At 42.6% G+C, this 19,197-nt stretch overlaps 1 protein-coding gene across 14 annotated transcripts in view; it reads right to left on the bottom strand.

Moving 5' to 3' along the window:
* The window catches only part of STIM1 (stromal interaction molecule 1), a 228,216-nt gene that overhangs the window by 22,596 nt on the left and 186,423 nt on the right, over positions 1-19,197 (bottom strand). For all 14 annotated transcript variants that reach the window (XR_010147119.1, XR_008537950.2, XR_008537951.2 and 11 more), the window contains 3 exons: positions 15,086-15,197; positions 11,309-11,424; positions 434-611 (listed from right to left, as the gene is read on the bottom strand). Coding sequence is in view for 11 of the 14 variants with exons in the window: in XM_001160553.8 (XP_001160553.1) it covers positions 434-611; positions 11,309-11,424; positions 15,086-15,197 (406 nt within the window). In the remaining 3 variants the exon portion in view is untranslated. The remainder of the gene's footprint in view (positions 1-433; positions 612-11,308; positions 11,425-15,085; positions 15,198-19,197) is intronic.

Raw genomic sequence — 19,197 nt, 5'->3', positions numbered from 1 at the left:
ATGAGATTTAGACTCCTTATAAGAAAGAACTAAGGACAGTAAGAAGGAAGGTTTTGAGGTTTCTTTGGGGAACAGTAAAGAACAGTTCATTACATCTATTTATATGTTAGCAGAAGCAGTCCAGAGACAGGCAGAAGGAAGAATGACCCCATAACAAGCAATGGGAAGCTCAAGACCTCTGGCAGCTACACATTTCTCCCTCTGAAGCTAAGAGGCAAAAAAGATAGAAACAAGTTTCTCCCCAGGAGGAATAACTGCCCAGGGCAATTGGAATATCAGCAACCTAAACTTGCAGTGCAGTTTTGGAAGGATGACGCAGCCTGGGCTGCCGTGCTGACAAGGTCTCAGGGGCCAAGCGGCTCACACCCAGGTGGAAATAGGAGGTTCCCAAGAACTGACAGGGCCTCACCTTTCCTGAAGGGGCAGGCCTTACCTTTCCTGAAGGTCATGCAGACTCTGCTCAGCTCGGTGTAACCCCTCCAAGTCCTTCATCATCTTCTTCATGTGCTCCTTGGAGTAACGGTTCTGGATATAGGCAAACCAGCAGCCGCCCACACCAATAACGATAGACACCACCAGCATGAAGTCCTTGAGGTGATTATGGCGAGTCACTGCCAGAGAGGGGAGGGCATGATGAGTTAGGGTGCCCACTGCACACTTAGCCTTGCAGACTCCACTGCATCCCTCCTCTATGAAGCCTTCCATAACAGACACACTCTCCCACTGAGAAGGAATTAGTTTCCCTTCTTAGATACACACTTGCCATACACTATTACAGTAAGCTCTATGTCTATCTCTCTGCTAGCCAAGGCTTTGTTTTGAAATGAGAGGCCTTACAGCAATACAGGATGCTTATTAAATCACACTTTCTTAAGATGCAGTGAAGAGGAGAGAACTAGTGCCTTCTCAATATGACCCAGCCATCTCTAGGCTGGATGAGCCCATATGCCAAGATGTAGTGGCTTGTGTCATACAGGGTAAGCAATTCTAAAGTTCCACAGTAGGTAAATGGAGATGACTGGTATAAAGGATATAAAGCAATGTCACCAGAAGCCTCAGTTCTGGCTGTAGGACTGAAGTCACTGTAGGAACTAGGTATCCTGGACTACCAGGCCATTCTTGGCACAGATCAGGGAAAGGTCCAGAAGTCTCAATCTATGGAGAACATTTCTAGGCTACTGTGAAATCCAGAGACTCTAGAACAGGATAGCATCAATAAATTGATATGGATGAGACATTATACCTACCAGAAATTGAGGGGCAGAGCTATTTTCAGAGAACACCTGGTAGCAATTCAATGAACCACGAGGGCCCCAGCCACCAGCTGGGGTTCAAAGAATGCCCATTGTCCAGAGCAAAATTTAAATGTTAAACAAGAAATGACACCACAAGATAAAAAGCAAAAGCCACATCCTAAAAACTTAGCCAATCAGGAGAGAGGCATTTCTGGAACTAACATTGTTCCTGGTATACCAGATCTGGGCTCTGTGCCACAGCACAAAAGACTTGAAAGGGGCACTATAAGAAGGAGACAGCTACTCCTGCATCCTCTGTCTAGGTTGTGCTGTGGGCTCAGAGGAGCCCTGGATGTAGGAGTCAGAGAAAGAGGGAAAAAAGGGAGTTATGCCAGGGCTAATGACCCTCTGTGCACAGCAAGTTGCCCTTAAACAGCAGAGAAGGAGGTAGGACTGGCATGATCCTTGGACATAGTAAGGACATGGGGCTAGTGGAAATCCAAAAGGACCCAGGTAGAGCCACCAAGTTAAGGGAAGGTCAAGACACCAGAAAAAGAAACCATATGATACTGATGCCCATAGTTTGACAAGAAGAGTTACCATCATAGCTCCTCACAGAAAGGCTGAGCAGCAGAACATGGGGATGAGATGGGATCAAAGACAGATTAACACATCCTATTTCCACCCACGGGAGGGGGGTTACTAGGTCAGGGTGGTGGCCATGTCCTTCATATGTTTATTCCAGGCTCTCTGAAAGAAAATTGAGGGTCCTCTAGTGGCCATCTCCTAGCCTCCAGGCAGGCTACAAGTCTAGCCATACGTAAGCCATCACTCTCCTGTCTTTCAGGTTCCAAGGGGAGCTATTTCTGCAGCACAGTGAGTTGCCTTTCTTCCTGGAACACACCTGCCTCCTCCAGAGCCACTACCAGAGCCTGGGGTATTCTTTGTCTCCCCTGTTTGTTAACGACTTTTAATCTTGGTTTCCTAGGGTTTCTCAACTTCAATATCCCCTTTATATTCTTACCAAAAGTCAAAGGTATCCTTGTTCAAACAAGACTCCATGCAACGAGCACTTCCAGTACCTCAAATACTTAAGGTGGGTATGCAGATTGAGCCTAGTTATTTCATTTGGTTTCTTATTCTACCTTATCCAGTTCGATTTGGAACCAGATCTATTATTTTGCCCAGCTTCATATTCTCATCCAAGTCATGAATAAGAATACTGAATAACCAAGGCCAAGGATAAGATCTAACAGTCACTCCCTCCCTCTAAGGTAATACTGTTCCACCTATCAGTACCACTGGATTCCTTCAACTAGTTTTGACTCCACTTAAATATACAAATATCCATCCTATCCAACCCTCTGCCTTGTCAAATGTATAGATAAAGTCCGGAAATACTACCTGCCACATCCATGAGCTACCAAGCTTGATAGAAAGAAGATGATTCTAACATGGTTGATTTACTCTTTCAGGTTCCTAGTGATCATCACTTGCCTATATATGCCAGTGCACAGCATAACATCAACCAGCATACAGTAGTCACTCAATAAATCTTGGAAGGATTGATTCTTTACTGATAAGCTTCAAGTATGATAATATCTCCCTTCCCTTAATCCGTATAAGAAAGGAAGGGAAATAGAGAAAATATAAAACACATCAGGCATTTATATTCATCGTCTCTTATCCTCACAACTACTACATAAGATAGGTTATTGGTATTCCCATTCTGTAGACCAAGAAACTGAGGCTCTGTAAGGGACACTAACTTGCTAGAGCTGGGTTTAAATCCAGATTTGCCCAACTACATTGTCTTTCTGCTACACCACACTTTCTCACTACAACTTTCATATTCACGCAGCAAATATTGTTTCTGTTTGTTACAGGCAAACATCTCTTACAATGGAGATGTCTAATATGGCCCTGATCTAGCTCAAGCTAGACTCTTGGAACTCTTGACTCTAAGAGTTCCAAGGCCTGAGTTTTCCCCCACACAATATCCTGGAAGCTGATAGTGGCATTGCCATCAGGGCAGTGAATAACCAAAGGCCAAATAACCAGGCCTTAAAATTAAACACAAGGGTCCGTGTAGAGAAATTCTTGTGCTACCAAGGGAGGCATCCCACACTATGTGTTAGGAAGCCTGGTTCTATGTTTGCCTCTGCCCCAATTTGTTATATAATTCACTTCCCCTATCTAGACCTCAGCTTCCTCAGCTGTAAAATGCATTAGAGTTACTACAGAGATAGAATGTGTGGTTACCAACGAGATCGAATGTGTAGGTGTAAATGACAGCACTTTGAGGTGTCTTGGAGATACTCAGATGGACATGCCAGGAGATAATTAAGAATATAGATGTGGAGTTTGAGAAAGAAGAAGTAGCTGAAGCAGTAGATGTAAGAATTGTCGGGTCCCTCCCGCAGAGCCCTAGGCTGTACCCCACACCACTAAGTGAGTCTATGAATCACTGTGTAGAAAAAGAGGAGAGAATAGGCAAATCAAGAGTCTAATCTATGCCTTACTAATAACCTGCTTCTTCCCATTATAATCCCATTCCCATTCTTCAATTCCTACTGTCTTCTCCCTACCATTGCCCACAAAGCCTTCCATTCCATCTCCTGTGAGCTAAGATCAACCCATTCTTTGGACAGGTAAACATAGGTTATCTCTTTATTTCTCAGGGACTGTCTTGTGTGTTTTTCAACTTTTTTTTTTCTTTTTTAGAGATGGAGGTCTTGCTATGTTGCCCAGGCTAGTCTTGAGTTCCTAGCCTCAAGAGATCCTCCTACCTCAGCCTCCCAAAGTGGAATTACAGGAGAGAGTCACTGCGCCCAGCCTATTTTTCAACTTCCATGTCAGTCACCATCTGGTAGTCTGTGAGTTCCTCAGGGCCAGGGCACAAGGTTTATTTATATCTCTGTAGCCCCATACTCTTAGCACAGGGTCTGACCAGAACAGGTATTTTAGCAAAGGCAGAAAAGGGAGAAAAGGGGAGAATGCAGGGATGTTTTAGATGGAAAGGGAGCTACAGTACAAAGTGCATGTAGAGGGCAAATGCCAGCTCCTGGAGACAAAAAGAGCATGGCCAGCTGCATCGCACAACCCCTACACAAACTCAGCTCTCAGAATCTACCTTGCACTCAGTAACCATAGCCAGGGCCGAGTAACCATGGAGGTTTCAGGAGAACAGATGTGGCTGGCTAGGTGAACAGAGCTAACCCAGGGAAGCTGGCTGGGACTGGGGGAACCAGAGGATGGCAGAATTCCAAGTCTGTGTGCTGCAATTAGATTTTAGCAAAATGAGGTCAACTATTAACACCATCAGGCCTGAGACAAGGGAAGTGGTTGTAAAAAAATGAGATAGTGAGATGTTAACAAAGTCAGGGGTAATAATAAGAATTTTCAGGGTACAAGTTAGCACTGAGAAAGTGAGCATCCAATCATTATCACCTTCTGGAATCCCTTCTCCCAATCTATTCTCTCCACCCTGTCCACTTCACACAATACCCTGGCAGATATAGATATTCATCCCTCACTGCCAAAATATGTAGTAGGAATTTCTTTTGTCATTTACACAGCCTTCTGTGCTGGGATGTCTGTTTAACGTGTAAGAGCTACTCATGGGCCCCCCTCCCTTCTAGTTATAGCCCAACAAATGCTTTAAATGCCTCAGCTATTCAGGTACTCCATAGATAGCATTTCTCCCCAAAACCAAGCTGGGCCAGATTCTTCTCCCAAATCCCCTCACTTCTGTAGTCTGGAGAGGCCCAGCCTCCTTCCATATAACTTCTAGCACACATCTCCCAGCACTTAATTCTGGCTAGATCTTAAGCTGGGTGCTGATGACAGATAAACAAAATTCTTTCATCAAGGAGTTCCCAGTTTAAAGGATAAAAGGCAGAGAGACATATTGTTATCAAAAAAAAAAAAAAGAAGAAGTACAAAGGGCTGTGGGTTCCTACAGGAGAATAAGAGGAAAGAGTTGAGCATGCCTGTAAAAGGATGGAAAAACATCCTGGAGAAAGCTTGAAGGGCAAATTGGAGCATAACAGAAAAGAGAGAGGGGGTAAGGATGCAGGTACAGAGATCAGAGTGAGCTTTGCCAGAAAAGCAACCACTCCTGCTCACTGGGGACTTTCCCCTATTTTCTGAGCCAATGAAGAAGGAAGATGAGGCATAGTCTTTTCTTTTCCTATCTCCAACTGCCCCTGACCCGCAACAATTATTCTGTAGGCCTCCCTGCACTTTTCTCAATATTCCTGCTGAAAGCACAAAGGGCATGCTAGCCCCTAGCCCAGGACTAAGCACACTGTAGGCACACATTAAAAATTAAAAATAGTAGCTACCATTTATTTAGAGCAAATTGGGGCACAGAGAACCTTAGAAATGTGTCCAAGGTCACAAAGCTACTGAGTGATAGAGCTGGTCAGCTTGATTTCAAAGCTGGAACTCTTTATTATATCTTGTTTCCTCTAATGGAAGTAGAAGATGGATAACATCTCCTAACATCTCCAAACACACCTAACATCTGCAAACTGGTACTGTTTGGCGAGCCCTAGATGGGCCTGTAAACCCAGAGCCAACTCTGCAGAGTGAAAAAGATCCTAAAGGGCAGTGTGCTACTCTGTGGTCACATGGGGAGGATTGAGCATGCCATCTACTGTCAGAAAATGGACCTTGAGGTGGCCCTCTGCTGAGCCAGTCTGATCCCTCTTCCCTCTTCCCTCTTCCCAGGTTCTGAGGCTGCTGTGAACAGATGGCACCTGTTCCCTCAGCAGACCCTCTTGGCTACTGCATGACAAACCTTTAATTGAAGATATGTCAAGCCTCAGACCAATAACAGAATTTTTATTATAGCTCAGTGAGGTGGCCATAGCTCACAGCTGTAACATGTCTAGGTTCTCTGGGGTGCTTGTGTGCTAAATGACTGATGATGAGGTCTAAGTGTCTGCTCACTCAGCCTTAAGAACTCGTCCTAAGTTCAGAATACAGGTCAGAGCCAGTATAGGCCTCCCAAATGGGTATTCGAGAATAGAACTGAAATAGGGATTTTTAGTCCATGCTCAGAGGGGAAATAAAGTCTAGAGGGGCACAGATGAAGGGACTTTTTGTAAACACCCAGCAGGCATGTCCCTACCCCTTTCAGAAGTCTCCTGGCAAAGAGCTCCTTAGTATTTTCCTCAGATTCCAGCTGGCGATTTTCAAATGTTTCCTTTGACAAGCATCAGTAGAAAAATATAAAAACAATATTTGCCATCAGGACAGCTGCTGATTTCTAAAACCTTAGCTTCCAAGAGTATACCCAGCTCTATCAGAATCCTTGAATGAGAGAACCAGTAAGAACCTTTAATGAACAAACCCATTTTACAGATAAGGAAACCCAAATCTAGGCAGAACTGAATTGCCAAAGCTCACTTAATAAGGCAAGGACCAAGCACAGAAGTCCTAAAAATACAGGATGCAGACAACAGGAAGGAACAGACCTCCTGTCTTTTACACAGAACCCTTATTGAGGAAGAAGTGCCTCCCAAAAATCATAAAACGTCACAGCTGAAAGGAACTGTAGGGAGGGATCTCATGATACAAATCATAAAACACACCTGAGAAAAGGGACTACCCAAGGTCACACATCATAAAACACACCTGAGAAAAGGGACTACCCAAGGTCACACAGTGAGTGGCAATTTTAAAAAGGGACCAAGGTCACCTGCCAATACAGGGTTCTTCCCCAAACTTCAAACAAGTTGTCTGAATAAAAATCCAGGAGCTACAAAAAAAGCTGTTCAGGCATACCTCGGATACACTGCAAGTTCAGTTTGAGGCCACTGCAATAAAGCTAATATAGCAATAAAGTGAGTCACAAAAATTTTTTAGTTTCCCAGTGATAAAAGTTATGTTTACACTACACTGTAGTCTATTAAGTGTATAATAGCATTATGTCTAAAAATACAGTGTGCGTGCCTTAATTTAAAAATAACTTATTGCTTAAAAATTCCGACACAGAGACTCAAAAGTGAGCACATGCTTTTGGAAATATGGTACCAACAGCTTGATCAACACAGGATTGCCACAAACCTTCAACTTGTAAAAAATGCAATTATCTGCAAAGTGCAATAAGGCAAAGCACAATAAAACAAGGTATGCATGTATATATTTATTATTATTATTAAGATATAATTCACAGACCCTAAAATTCTAAGTCTCTCTCTTAAAATGGGCAATTCAATGATTGTAGTATATTCACAAGGTTGTGCAACCACTGGCAAAATTAATGTTAGAATATTATCATTACCCCAAAAAGAAATGCCATATCTATTAGCAGTCACTTCCTATTTCCCACTGCCCCCACCCCCAGCCCCAGAAACCACTAATCTATTTTCTGTCTCTATGGATTTGTGTGTTCTGGGCATTTTATATAAGTGAAATCACAAAATTATATAATATGTGGCCTGTTGTGACTGGCTTCTTTTACTTGGCATGTTTTCAAGGTTCATCCACATTGTAGCATATATCAGTACTTCATTCCTTTTAGTGGCTGATTAATATTCTATTGTATGTATATACCATTTTTTTTCCATTCATCAACTGACAGACACTTGAGTTGTTTCCACTTTTTGGCTATTATTCTAATTTCAACACATCCTCACCAACACTTGTTACTGTCTTTTTTATTATATCCTAGTGGGTAAAAAGTGTTACCTCATTGTAGTTTTGATTTGCATTGCCCTGATAATGATGTTGAGCATTGTTTCAGGTGTATATTGGCCATTGAACTGTGGACTATATAAATAATATGTTCAAATCCTTTCTCCATTTTTTGTTTGTTTGTTTGTTTTGAGAGAGGGTCTCACCCTGTCACCCAGGCTGGAGTGCAGTGGCACGATCTTGGCTCACTGCAACCTCTGCCTCCCAGGTTTCGGCAATTCTTATGCCTCAACCTCCTGAGTAGCTAGGATTACAGGCATGTGCCACCACACCCGGCTAATTTTTGTATTTTTTTAGTAGAGACAGGGTTTTGCCATGTTGGCCTGGCTGTTCTCAAACTCCTGTCCTCAGGTGATCTGCCCACCTCAGCCTCCCAAAGTGCTGGGATTACTGGCATGAGCCACCGTACCTAGCAAGAATTTTTTATGTATTCTGGATAGTAGAGCCTTGTCAGAAAAATGTTTGTTTGTTTGCCAAATACTTTCTCCATTTTGTGGGTTGTCTTTTCACTTTCTTGGTACATTCTTTGAAGTATAAAACTTTTTTATTTTGGTGAAGTCCAATTTATCTATTCTTTCTTTTGTTGTATATGCTTTTTAAAAAATAATTTGAGGTAAAATTCACATAATATAAAAGTAACCATTTTAAACTAAGCAATTCAGTGGCATATAGTACATTCATGATGTTATGCAACCACTACCTCTATCTAGTTCCAAAATATTTCTATCACTCTACAGTAAAATTTTTTACCCAGTAAGTGGTTTCTCCCCATTCCCTCTTCCCACCAACCCCTGCCAGCCATTAGTCTACATTCTGTCTCTGTGGATTTATCTATTCTAATCATTTCATATTAACAGAATCATATAATATGTGATCTTTTGTGTCTGGCTTCTTTCATTTAGCATAATGTTTTCCAGGTTCATCCACATTGTAGCATGTATCAGAACTTCATTCCATTTATAGGTGAATAATATTCCATTGCACCACAATGTATTTATCTATTCATCTATTAATAGACAGTTGGGTTGTTTTATTTTTTGGCTCTTGTGACATGTGCTGCTATGAAAATGCATGTACATGTACTTGTTTGAGTACTTGTCTTCAATTCTTTGCATACATACCTAAGTGTGGAATTGCTAGGTTCTGGGGTAACTCTGTGTCTAATTTCTGAGAAACCACCAGACTATTTTACACAGTAGCTGAACCGTTTTACCTTCTCACCAGCAATATACAGGGTTCCAATTTCTCTATACCCTCGCCAACACAAGTTTTCCATTTTTAAAAACTATTATTATTATAAGTATCCCAGTCAGTGTGAAGTATATTCTTAGCTTCAGTACCTGTGTTCTGCCTATCTCAGGAAGATAGTTTTCCTGCTTATCTCTGGCCTTCCTTAAGTTAGATCACATGCAGCACATGGGCTACATGCAATAAGCCTAAGAGAAGAATAGCCCTGTCCTGGTATCAGTCCAACCTGCTCCACCAGGGCCCCTCTTGTTGGTTCTGATATCCTGGACCCAGTACCATGTCCCCAGCATTCTGGTTCCCATGCTAGCTGATTTTTTCAGATAAAATCCTTGACTGCTTTAACCTGCAGTTTCTACTGTACCCTTTTAGACATGATAAATCTGATTTTGATACAGATAAAGCTTGATAATGTATATTACAAGGCTAAGGAAGACTTTCAGGCTGCTGAAAGCTTCCCCTTGCATGGTGGTGACAGAGGAGAACCCCTGCAAAAGTAGCCTAGCTTTGATAGTTGGGTATAAGTGTCCTTGTTGGTGTATACAAAGAGATGTGTAAGCTGTTAACATAGGGAGAGTTTAATAAGGCCACTTCTCATCTTTCAAGACTCAGCTCAAGAATTACTTTCTCCATAAAGTTTCCCTGGACTCCAATAGGAAACTCCTCCCTAGTTTGTGCCCCCAGTTGAACTCTGGAAAGACTTACATAATAGCTATAACACTTACTATATTTGTTGACACTTTACTATATTTGTTGACATAGCTATCTCCATTTAGATAGAAGTACTGGAGAGCAGGGACCCTGCCGTTTATGCTGGTACATAGAATGTGCTCAATAAAGGTTAGTGAATGACTGGAAGGCCATTGCTCAATACAGAGACTACGCCTTACATAAAGAGTAGAACCATTCACTGTGTCGTTATTCAAAACCTACCAATGAAGGTGAGTAAAATGTGTCCTAGAACCCTCCACTCCCCCCAAAAAAAGGTGGCAAAGGAAGTGGAAACATTAGTCTTCTCCCAGGTTGCTCTGTTTCATACTTTCAAAAAGTATGGATCCACTTGTATTGAGACATCAACTTGCACATTAGCCAAGCCATATTCACAGACAGGGAAATGTTATATGGCCTCTGACCTTGCCTGCCAGCTGCTTCTCTGGACTGTTTCCTGGTTCAATAGCATTCTCCTGCTGGCACCCTAAATCGAGGCCAGCCATTCCCAAAGGGCAGGAAGTGGGCCCTAAGAGCCTGTTTGGTTGAAAATAGTTTTCCAAGAAATCTCACTACTTTTTGCTCCCCCTTGGTTCACTTAGAATTAGAAAAAGGATGGCAGGCTGGCCGTTCCTACCACATAGATCCATAGAGACTGAACACCCTAATTCTCTCAACTAGACCCTGGCTGAAGAGACCACCCTTTCTTAGGCCTGAGTGTGTCTACTGCTTCAGTGAAAACCCACTTAGTCCTCCTTGGTCATTCAATAATACAAAGATGTTCATTAATCAGTTCATGCACTCTACATGTCTACAATAACCCACTGTCATTATATATATATATAAACCTGCTGATACGCTATTGAAATGAAATATAGAAGTAGGTAACAGGTAAAAAGCTTTCAGCCCATAGGGGGTTACTTCTATCCCTGAGCATACTTTTCATATTTTAGCTTTTGTACTCTTGCTCAGGTTGTTTACTCTGCCTAGAATGTCCTATTCTGCCACCTCCATAGAATAAAGCTCTATCCACCCTTAAAGGCAGAGGTAACATGTCACCTTGTCTATAGGATACCTTCACTAGCCCTCATCTGGGCCTCAGAAGTACTGTGTACCTCTACAGAACACTCATGTTATCCCTTCAGGGCAGAACATGATTTATTCCAGGTCTTCCTACAGGGTCCAGCACAGCACTGGCACAATGCATATATTTCCTTAAAGTATTTAATGAATGCATGTTGCTACATGTCTGGACTAAAATGTAAGACTCTTTCATACCTTAATACCAGTGGAAATGGTATAGATGCTATCTTGCAGGTGTGCCTAGGAGACCCAGAGCCTTAGCCTTAGCCTATCCAGAACAACAGCTTTGGTTTCCATGGCACAGCAGTAGCCCTTCTCAACACAAGACTCACAGAGAGGAGGCCCAAAGAGCACTGTATCCAGGGCCTTCAGCTGCAGCTTCTGCCGATGACTCCGGTCTGTCATCTTCAGCACAGTCCCTGTCATGGTGGTGTTGGTGACAGCCAGCCTGTTGAGGCAAAGAGTAGCAGATCAGATCCCTCCCAGTAAAGCCAGGAAGGATCCTGGTAGGATTACCCGCCTCCCCCAGGAACACTTCTAGCTCTTGGTGATTGCTCCCCTCTGCACTCTAGAACACAGAGTCTATACCAGTTGGGTCTCAACAGGGTATATGGAGAGACACATAACATTTACCAAGAATTTGTTCAGCCCTCCCCCCATATCCACCAACTTCTAAGCACCCTATCCTCTAAGGATTACCTGTCTGTGACCATTCCCACACCCAACTAAATTTTCTGTTGTGCTTCTCCTTCCAGGGTTTATCCTCTACATGTTTTGCCCACCTCCTACCATTTATAAATGCATTTCCTGTGCAGCCCAGGTCCAACTGTCATGTCATATGGCCCAGTGATTCTGGGACTTATGAATGATCCTAATGTAAACTCACTGTCATTATATATAAACCTGCTGATGTGCTATTGACATGAAATATAGAAAAGGAAAAAAAAATTTAATTAACCACTGATGACAAAAATGGAATTAGTCCTGTTAGCTTGTATTTGAGTCACTGCAATACAAGTTACCTCCAATAAAATTACTGTAATTTTTTATGACCTCCACCCATACTGTCAGCGATAACTTTAATAAGAGAAAGCCTGTGAACAAGAAAATGACCTAGGAAAAATGGAACTTTGTTTCTCTTCTGCTGGAACACAGTGGATATAAGAGGAGGGGGGTAAAAGATATGAAAGGTTGAAAACCACTGGTCTAGGTCCCACAAGTAAGCACTTAATTCTATACTACTCTATAAGATTGGTGCTCTTTTCTGATGCATAGCTTTATTTCCCCAGCTAGAAAAGAAGCTTCTGACGTCACAGTGTGATTTATACTCTTGCCTGAGCATACAGGAACAGCTACTTCCTTCTCTGGCCTTGGAAAGCAATCAAGCCCACCAGTAAGAGATGCAGTGAGGCACTGTGATGGGGTGTGGGAGTGGTCAGGAGGTCTGGCTTCTCATTTCAGCTCTACTAGTGACTCATTTGTCTGATCATAAGTTGCTTTGTTCCTCCCCAAGGACCTCAGTTTCCTACTGTGCAAACTTATGTAAAATCAGATGCTTCCTACAAGCCTGGGAGTTCTTGGGGTTCCTCTTTGAAACACTTGTGCTGCAGTTCGTCTGACTAATGAGAATAAACATTGTCATCTTTTCTACAGTCTATTTCTCAAAGAAACCTATGAACTGGAATGCTATCTACTTGTAAGCAATGAAAGAAATGAGAAAGGAGTTAACATTGACTAAGCAACTACTGTGTGTCTGCTACTGTTGTGATACTTTACATACAATACCTCATTCAGTCCTCACAAACAATCTTAAGAACTCAGTTCCATTATCAGTGTCACTTTCTTTTTTTTTTTTTTTTTTTTTTTTGAGACGGAGTCTCGCTCTGTCGCTTAGGCTGGAGTGCAGTGGCACGATCTCAGCTCACTGCAAGCTCCACCTCCCGGGTTCACGCCATTCTCCTGCCTCAGCCTCCCGAGTAGCTGGGACTACAGGCACCTGCCACCACGCCTGGCTAATTTTTTGTATTTTTAGTAGAGACGGGGTTTCACCATGTTAGCCAGGATAGTCTCGATCTCCTGACCTCCTGATCCACCCACCTTGGCCTCCCAAAGTGCTGGGATTACAGGTGTGAGCCACTGCGCCCGGCCTAGTGTGACTTTCTAGATAAGAAAATGGAGACTTAGAGTTGAGTAACTTGCCCAAAGTCACACACAAGTAAGTGGCAAAGCCAGAGAATGAACTCAAATCTGCTAGATTATTCTCATTATACCATGTGAGCTAGTGATGGGCCTAGAACCACCCTCACTTCACCCCAAGCACTGAAGGCCCCATGCTTCCTGCTGTCACTAAGGTGCCACAGCTTGACATCCCCTACACCTGTGCCCAGCCTGGCTGGACCTGGTCGTGGCTGTAATTCTAGCCACAAAAAAGCTAAGTGAACCAATGACCTGAGAACTGACTTCTTATCCTATGCTTTGCAGTTTTAATCCAAGCCAAAGATATCCCCCCATGAGGAAAATGGTCCAGGGATCCACAAGGCAATATTGCTATTTCTATGGGTAGCAAGAAAGAAACCTAAATCCTGGATCTTAGTGGTCAGTCATCTACTTTTCCATTAAACATGGAGTTCCTCAAGTCAGGGGTCAGGTCTAATACATCTTTTTGTCCTCTGGGCCCACTAGAGAGTATGGCACATGGTAGGTGCTTAGTGAAGTTTTGTAAAATAGAACTAAACTGAATATTGAAAGGAAGCCTACCTTTAACCACATGGCACAAGAGGAAGATGGAGTGAAAAAAAGCAGGGCATTTAGAACAAGACAGACCTGGGTTCAAATCCCAGCTCTGCCACTTACCAGCTTGGATAAATTATAAAATATTTGAGATTCAGTTTGTTCACCCAAAGGTTGGGATACTCTTCCTCCCAGAGTTGTGAGAATCAACTGAAATAATATGTAGGAAAGCACTCTATAAAGGGAGGTACAAACATTAAGATTATTACTCTCTCCAGAGTAGGGAGAAGCTGTGAAGAAGAGGCTGCAGGCAGCAGAGGAGGGAACAGCCAGCTCAGCTAGGCCTGGACAGCAGTGCTCAGTAGCTCTGTGGCTGGAGACTGCAAAGTGTGGGCATTCCAACAGCTTCACCTTCCCCTTTCCCCTTTGCTGGAGCTCAAAACCAGATGCACCTACATAATAAGATGACAGATTATACATAATCAGCACTTACCAGATAGTAAGCCCTTTGAGGGCAAGGGCAGCTTGTTGTCATCTTTATCCCTAGCACCCAGCACAAGTGCTTGGCACAGAGCAGGTACCCAGTAAATATTTGTTGGATGAATAAGTAAATGGATTAATGACTGAATGGCATATGGCACTAGTTTGACATAACAAGAAGTCCAAGCAGTACTCCATCCCCTTCCCACTCCCAGCCCAAGCCCTAGCATATTCAGCGTGTAAAGTAGGCAAAGAGTTATGAAACAACAGCTGTTGGAGTCATCCCAGAGATGAGGCTGGGGCCAATGGCAATCAGCCTCTCCTCTGTACCATTTTTATTATAAATAAGCTGTATATGGATAACCCAGGGGAGGCTACAAGAGCCCTGAGGCTCCCGGGTGATAAAAGAGGCAGCTGCTCAGGGCACAGGAAAAAGAAAAAAAAGAAAAAAGAAAGAAACACCAACAGGGTTTGATGTATACCAAGATTCAAATCTCAGTTTTGCCCCTAACCAGTCATGTTTGTGACCTTGGATAAGTTACTTAACCAGTTTCATCATCTATATACAATAATACCCACCTTACAGGACTGATGTAAGAATTAAATGAGATACTGTATACAGTGTTGAGTAGAATGCCTGGCATGTACTAAGCACTCAGTAAATGGCAGCTATCAGTACTATTCCCAGGACTGACAGGAATATTAAAGAAGAGAGTGGATACAAAGCGCCCATCATACTTTATAGCAAGTGCACAACAGATGTGAGAAGAGGCAAGATCTATAGATGCTGCCCTGAAAAAGGCAGAACCTCACTTAACTGGCCAGAGCAATCTGAAGGCAGGCCCACTCCAGCCCATTCCCCATACCCTCAACAGAGAAAAACCCAGTCCCCTCCTGACCTTGGCATGGCATGGCCACTGAGCTGCAGCTTCCGGAAGGTCTCCTCATACTGAGGCAGCTCCACATATGTGATCAGCCACTGTACCACCTCATCCACGGTCCAATTGTATACTGTGAAAAGAGACAAGCAAAGCCATGACTCTAGAATGCCAAGCACTGCTTGCATTTATTGTCATACTGACCTTAATATTTACCACATTTGTGTGTTTAATATCTATCTGTCCCACAAAATACTAAGTATGAAAGGAGTATACACTGTGAGTCTATTTATATGAAATCCTAGAAAAGACAAATCTATCGTGATAGAAAGCAGATCAATGGTTAGCTGGAGCCAGGAAGGGAGATGCGGACTGACTGGGAAAAAATCACAAATGCATCATTATAAGGTGATGGATACATTCTATATCTTGAATGTGGTGGTGGTTATACAAATGATAACATCTGTCAAAATGCGTCAAACTGTACATTTAAAATAGGTGTATCTTCTTTTATGTAAATTATAACTCAATAAATTTGATTTTGGAATATTTTTAAACTGTTGTGACCAGGGTTGAGAATCAATTATCCATCCATCCATTCATCCAGCTATTCAACTGAGCATTCATAAGGGAACTACTTAGTGCCAAGCCTGGAGGAAGTTAGTTCCCAATCCAGTGGAAGAGATCAAAAGCTAAACAGCATGAGTGAAGCACAGATTCTGATGAGAAAAATACATACGGCACAGAGAAGAAAGGAAATAACTGCCTAAGGCTTCAGGGACAGCCCCAGAGAAGATGATGTATTGCAACATAAAGGATTAGTAGAAGCTTATCTCAAATATTTCATGGGTGTGGGGAGAGGAGGGCACTCAATACAGAATGAAGACAGGTGCAAAAGAAAAGATGTGAAATTTGATGTGTGTGAAACAGCAGTCCCCAACCTTTTTGGCATGAGGGACTGGTTTCATGGAAGATGATTATTCCACGGACCTGGGCAGGGAGATGGTTTCAGCATGAAACTGTTCCACCTAGATCATCAGGCATCAGTTAGATTCTCATAAGAAGCACGTAACCTAGATCCCTCACATGTGCAGTTCCTAATAGGGTTCGCACTCCTATGAGGATCTAATGCCACTGCTGATCTGACAAAAGGTGGAGTTCAGGCAGTAATACTCCCTCACCCACCACTCATCTCCTGCTGTGCAGCCCAGTCCCTAACGGGCCATGGACTGACACAGGTCCGTGGCCCAGGGGTTGGGGACCCCTGGTCTAGAATATAGAATATATGGCAGGTAGTGGCAGAAGAAGGTTGAAGCTGTGTCACAAAGAGTCTTGACTACCATGCTAAGATAGCTACTAGTATTGTCCTGGGATAAGCCTAACTCAGGTTGCTCTGGCCAGTTACGTGAGGCCCAACCCTTTTCAGGACAGAATCTATAGACCTCTCCTCCTCTCACATCTACTGTGTGCTTAGTATAGAGCACACTGGGCACTTTATAGCCATTCTCTTATTTGATGTTATTCAGAGCTGCACTGTCCAAGCAGTAGTAGCCAGTAGCCAAAGTGGCAATTTAAATTTAAATTTATTAAAATTAAATAAATTAAGAATTCAGTTCCTCGATGGCACTAGCCACACTTCAAGTGCCCAATAGCTAGATGTGGCTAGTGCCTACCATATTGGACAGCATAAACTATACAACATTTCCATCATTGTAGAAAGTTCTGTTAGACAGCACTGGTCAAGATAATTTAATATAGGCCGGGCATGGTAGCTCACATCTGTAATTCCAGCACTTTGAGAGGCTAAGGCAGGAGACTGCTTGAACTCCAGAATTCAAGACCAGCCTGGGCAATACAGTGAGACCCTGTCTCTATTAAAATTTTTTTTTTTTTCTATTTGGTCGCCTGGTTTTTCTTTCTTTCTTTTATTTATTTTATTATACTTTAAGTTCTAGGGTACATGTGCACAATGTGCAGGTTTTTTACATATGTATACATGTGCCATGTTGGTGTGCTGCACCCATTAACTTGTCATTTACATTAGGTATATCTCCTAATGCTATCTCTCCCCCTTCCCCCCACCCCACAACAGGCCTCAGTGTGTGATGTTCCCCTTCCTGTGTCCAACTGTTCTCACTGTTCAATTCCCACCTATGAGTGAGAACATGCGGTGTTTGGTTTTTTGTTCTTGCGATATTTTGCTGAGAATGATGGTTTCCAGTTTCATCCATGTCCCTACAAAGGACATGAATTCATCCTTTTTTATGGCTGCATAGTATTCCACGGTGTATATGTGCCACATCTTCTTAATCCAATCTATCATTGATGGACATTTGGGTTGGTTCCAAGTCCTTGCTATTATGAATAGTGCTGCAATAAACACACGTGTGCATGTGTCTTTATAGCAGCATGATTTATAATCCTTTGGGTATATACCCAGTAATGGGATGGCTGGGTCAAATGGTATTTCTAGTTCTAGATCCTTGAGGAATCTCCACACTGTCTTCCACAATGGTTAAACTAGTTTACAGTCCCACCAACAGTGTAAAAGGGTTCCTATTTCTCCACGTCCTCTCCAGCACCTGTTGTTTCCTGACTTTTTAATGATCACCATTCTAACTGGTGTGAGATGGTATCTCATTGTGGTTTTGATTTGCATTTCTCTGATGGCCAGTGAAGATGAGCATTTTTTCATGTGTCTGTTGGCTGCATAAATGTCTTCTTTTGAGAAGTGTCTGTTCACATCCTTCGCCTACTTTTTGATGGGGTTTTTTCTTGTAACTTTGTTTGAGTTCATTGTAGATTCTGGATGTTAGCCCTTTGTCAGATGAGTATATTGCAAAACTTTTCTCCCATTCTGTAGGTTGCCTGTTCACTCTGATTGTAGTTTCTCTTGCTGAGCAGAAGCTCTTTAGTTTAATTCGATTCCATTTGTCCATTTTGGCTTTTGTTGCCATTGCTTTTGGTGTTTTAGACATGAAGTCCTTGCCCATGCCTATGTCCTGAATGGTATTGCCTAGGTTTTCTTCTAGGGTTTTCATGGTTTTAGGTCTAACATGTAAGTCTTTAATCCATCTTGAATTAATTGTTGTATAAGGTGTAAGGAAGGGATCCAGTTTCAGATTTCTACATATGGCTAGCCAGTTTTCCCAACACCATTTATTAAATAGGGAATCCTTTCCCCATTGCTTGTTTTTGTCAGGTTTGTCAAAGATCAGATGGTTACAGATGTGTGGTATTATTTCTGAGGGCTCTGTTCTGCTCCATTGGTCTATATCTCTGTTTTGGTACCAGTACCATGCTGTTCTGGTTACTGTAGCCTTGTAGTATAGTTTGAAGTCAGGTAGCATGATGCCTCCAGCTTTGTTCTTTTGGCTTAGGCTCTTTTTTGGTTCCATATGAACTTTAAAGTAGTTTTTTCCAATTCTGTGAAAAAATTCATTGGTAGCTTGATAGGCATGGCACTGAATCTATAAATTACCTTGGGCAATATGGCCATTTTCACGATATTGATTGTTCCTATCCATGAGCATGGAATGTTCTTCCATTTGTTTGTGTCCTCTTTTATTTCATTGAGCAGTGGTTTGTAGCTCTCCTTGAAGAGGTGCTTCACATCCCTTGTAAGTTGGATTCCTAGGTATTTTATTCTCTTTGAAGCAATTGTGAATGGGAGTTCACTCATGATTTGGCTCTCTGTTTGTCTGTTCTTGGTGTATAGGAATGCTTATGATTTTTGCACATTGATTTTGTATCCTGAGACTTTGCTGAAGTTGCTTATCAGCTTAAGGAGATTTTGGGCTGAGACGATGGGGTTTTCTAAACATACAATCATGTCATCTGCAAACAGGGACAATTAGCCAGGTGTGGTGGTGCACACCTAGAGTCCCAGCTCCTCAGGAGGCTGAGGTGGGAGGATCACTTGAGCCTGGGAGATTGAGCCTGCAGTGAGCCATGATCATGCCACTGCACTCTAGCCTGAGTGACGGAGTGAGACTGTTGCAAAACAGATAAAAAAAGATAATTTACGGCCAGGCAGTGGTTCATGACTGTAATCCCAGCACTTTGGGAGGCCGAGGCAGGTGGATCATCTGAGCTCAAGAGTTCAAGACCATCCTGGCCAACATGGTGAAACC

The sequence above is a fragment of the Pan troglodytes genome, chromosome 9, assembly GCF_028858775.2.
Source record: "Pan troglodytes isolate AG18354 chromosome 9, NHGRI_mPanTro3-v2.0_pri, whole genome shotgun sequence".
NCBI classification, from domain to species: domain Eukaryota; kingdom Metazoa; phylum Chordata; class Mammalia; order Primates; family Hominidae; genus Pan; species Pan troglodytes.
Note: the sequence above shows the minus strand (reverse complement) of the source record. Positions and strands in the feature narration are given on the sequence as shown.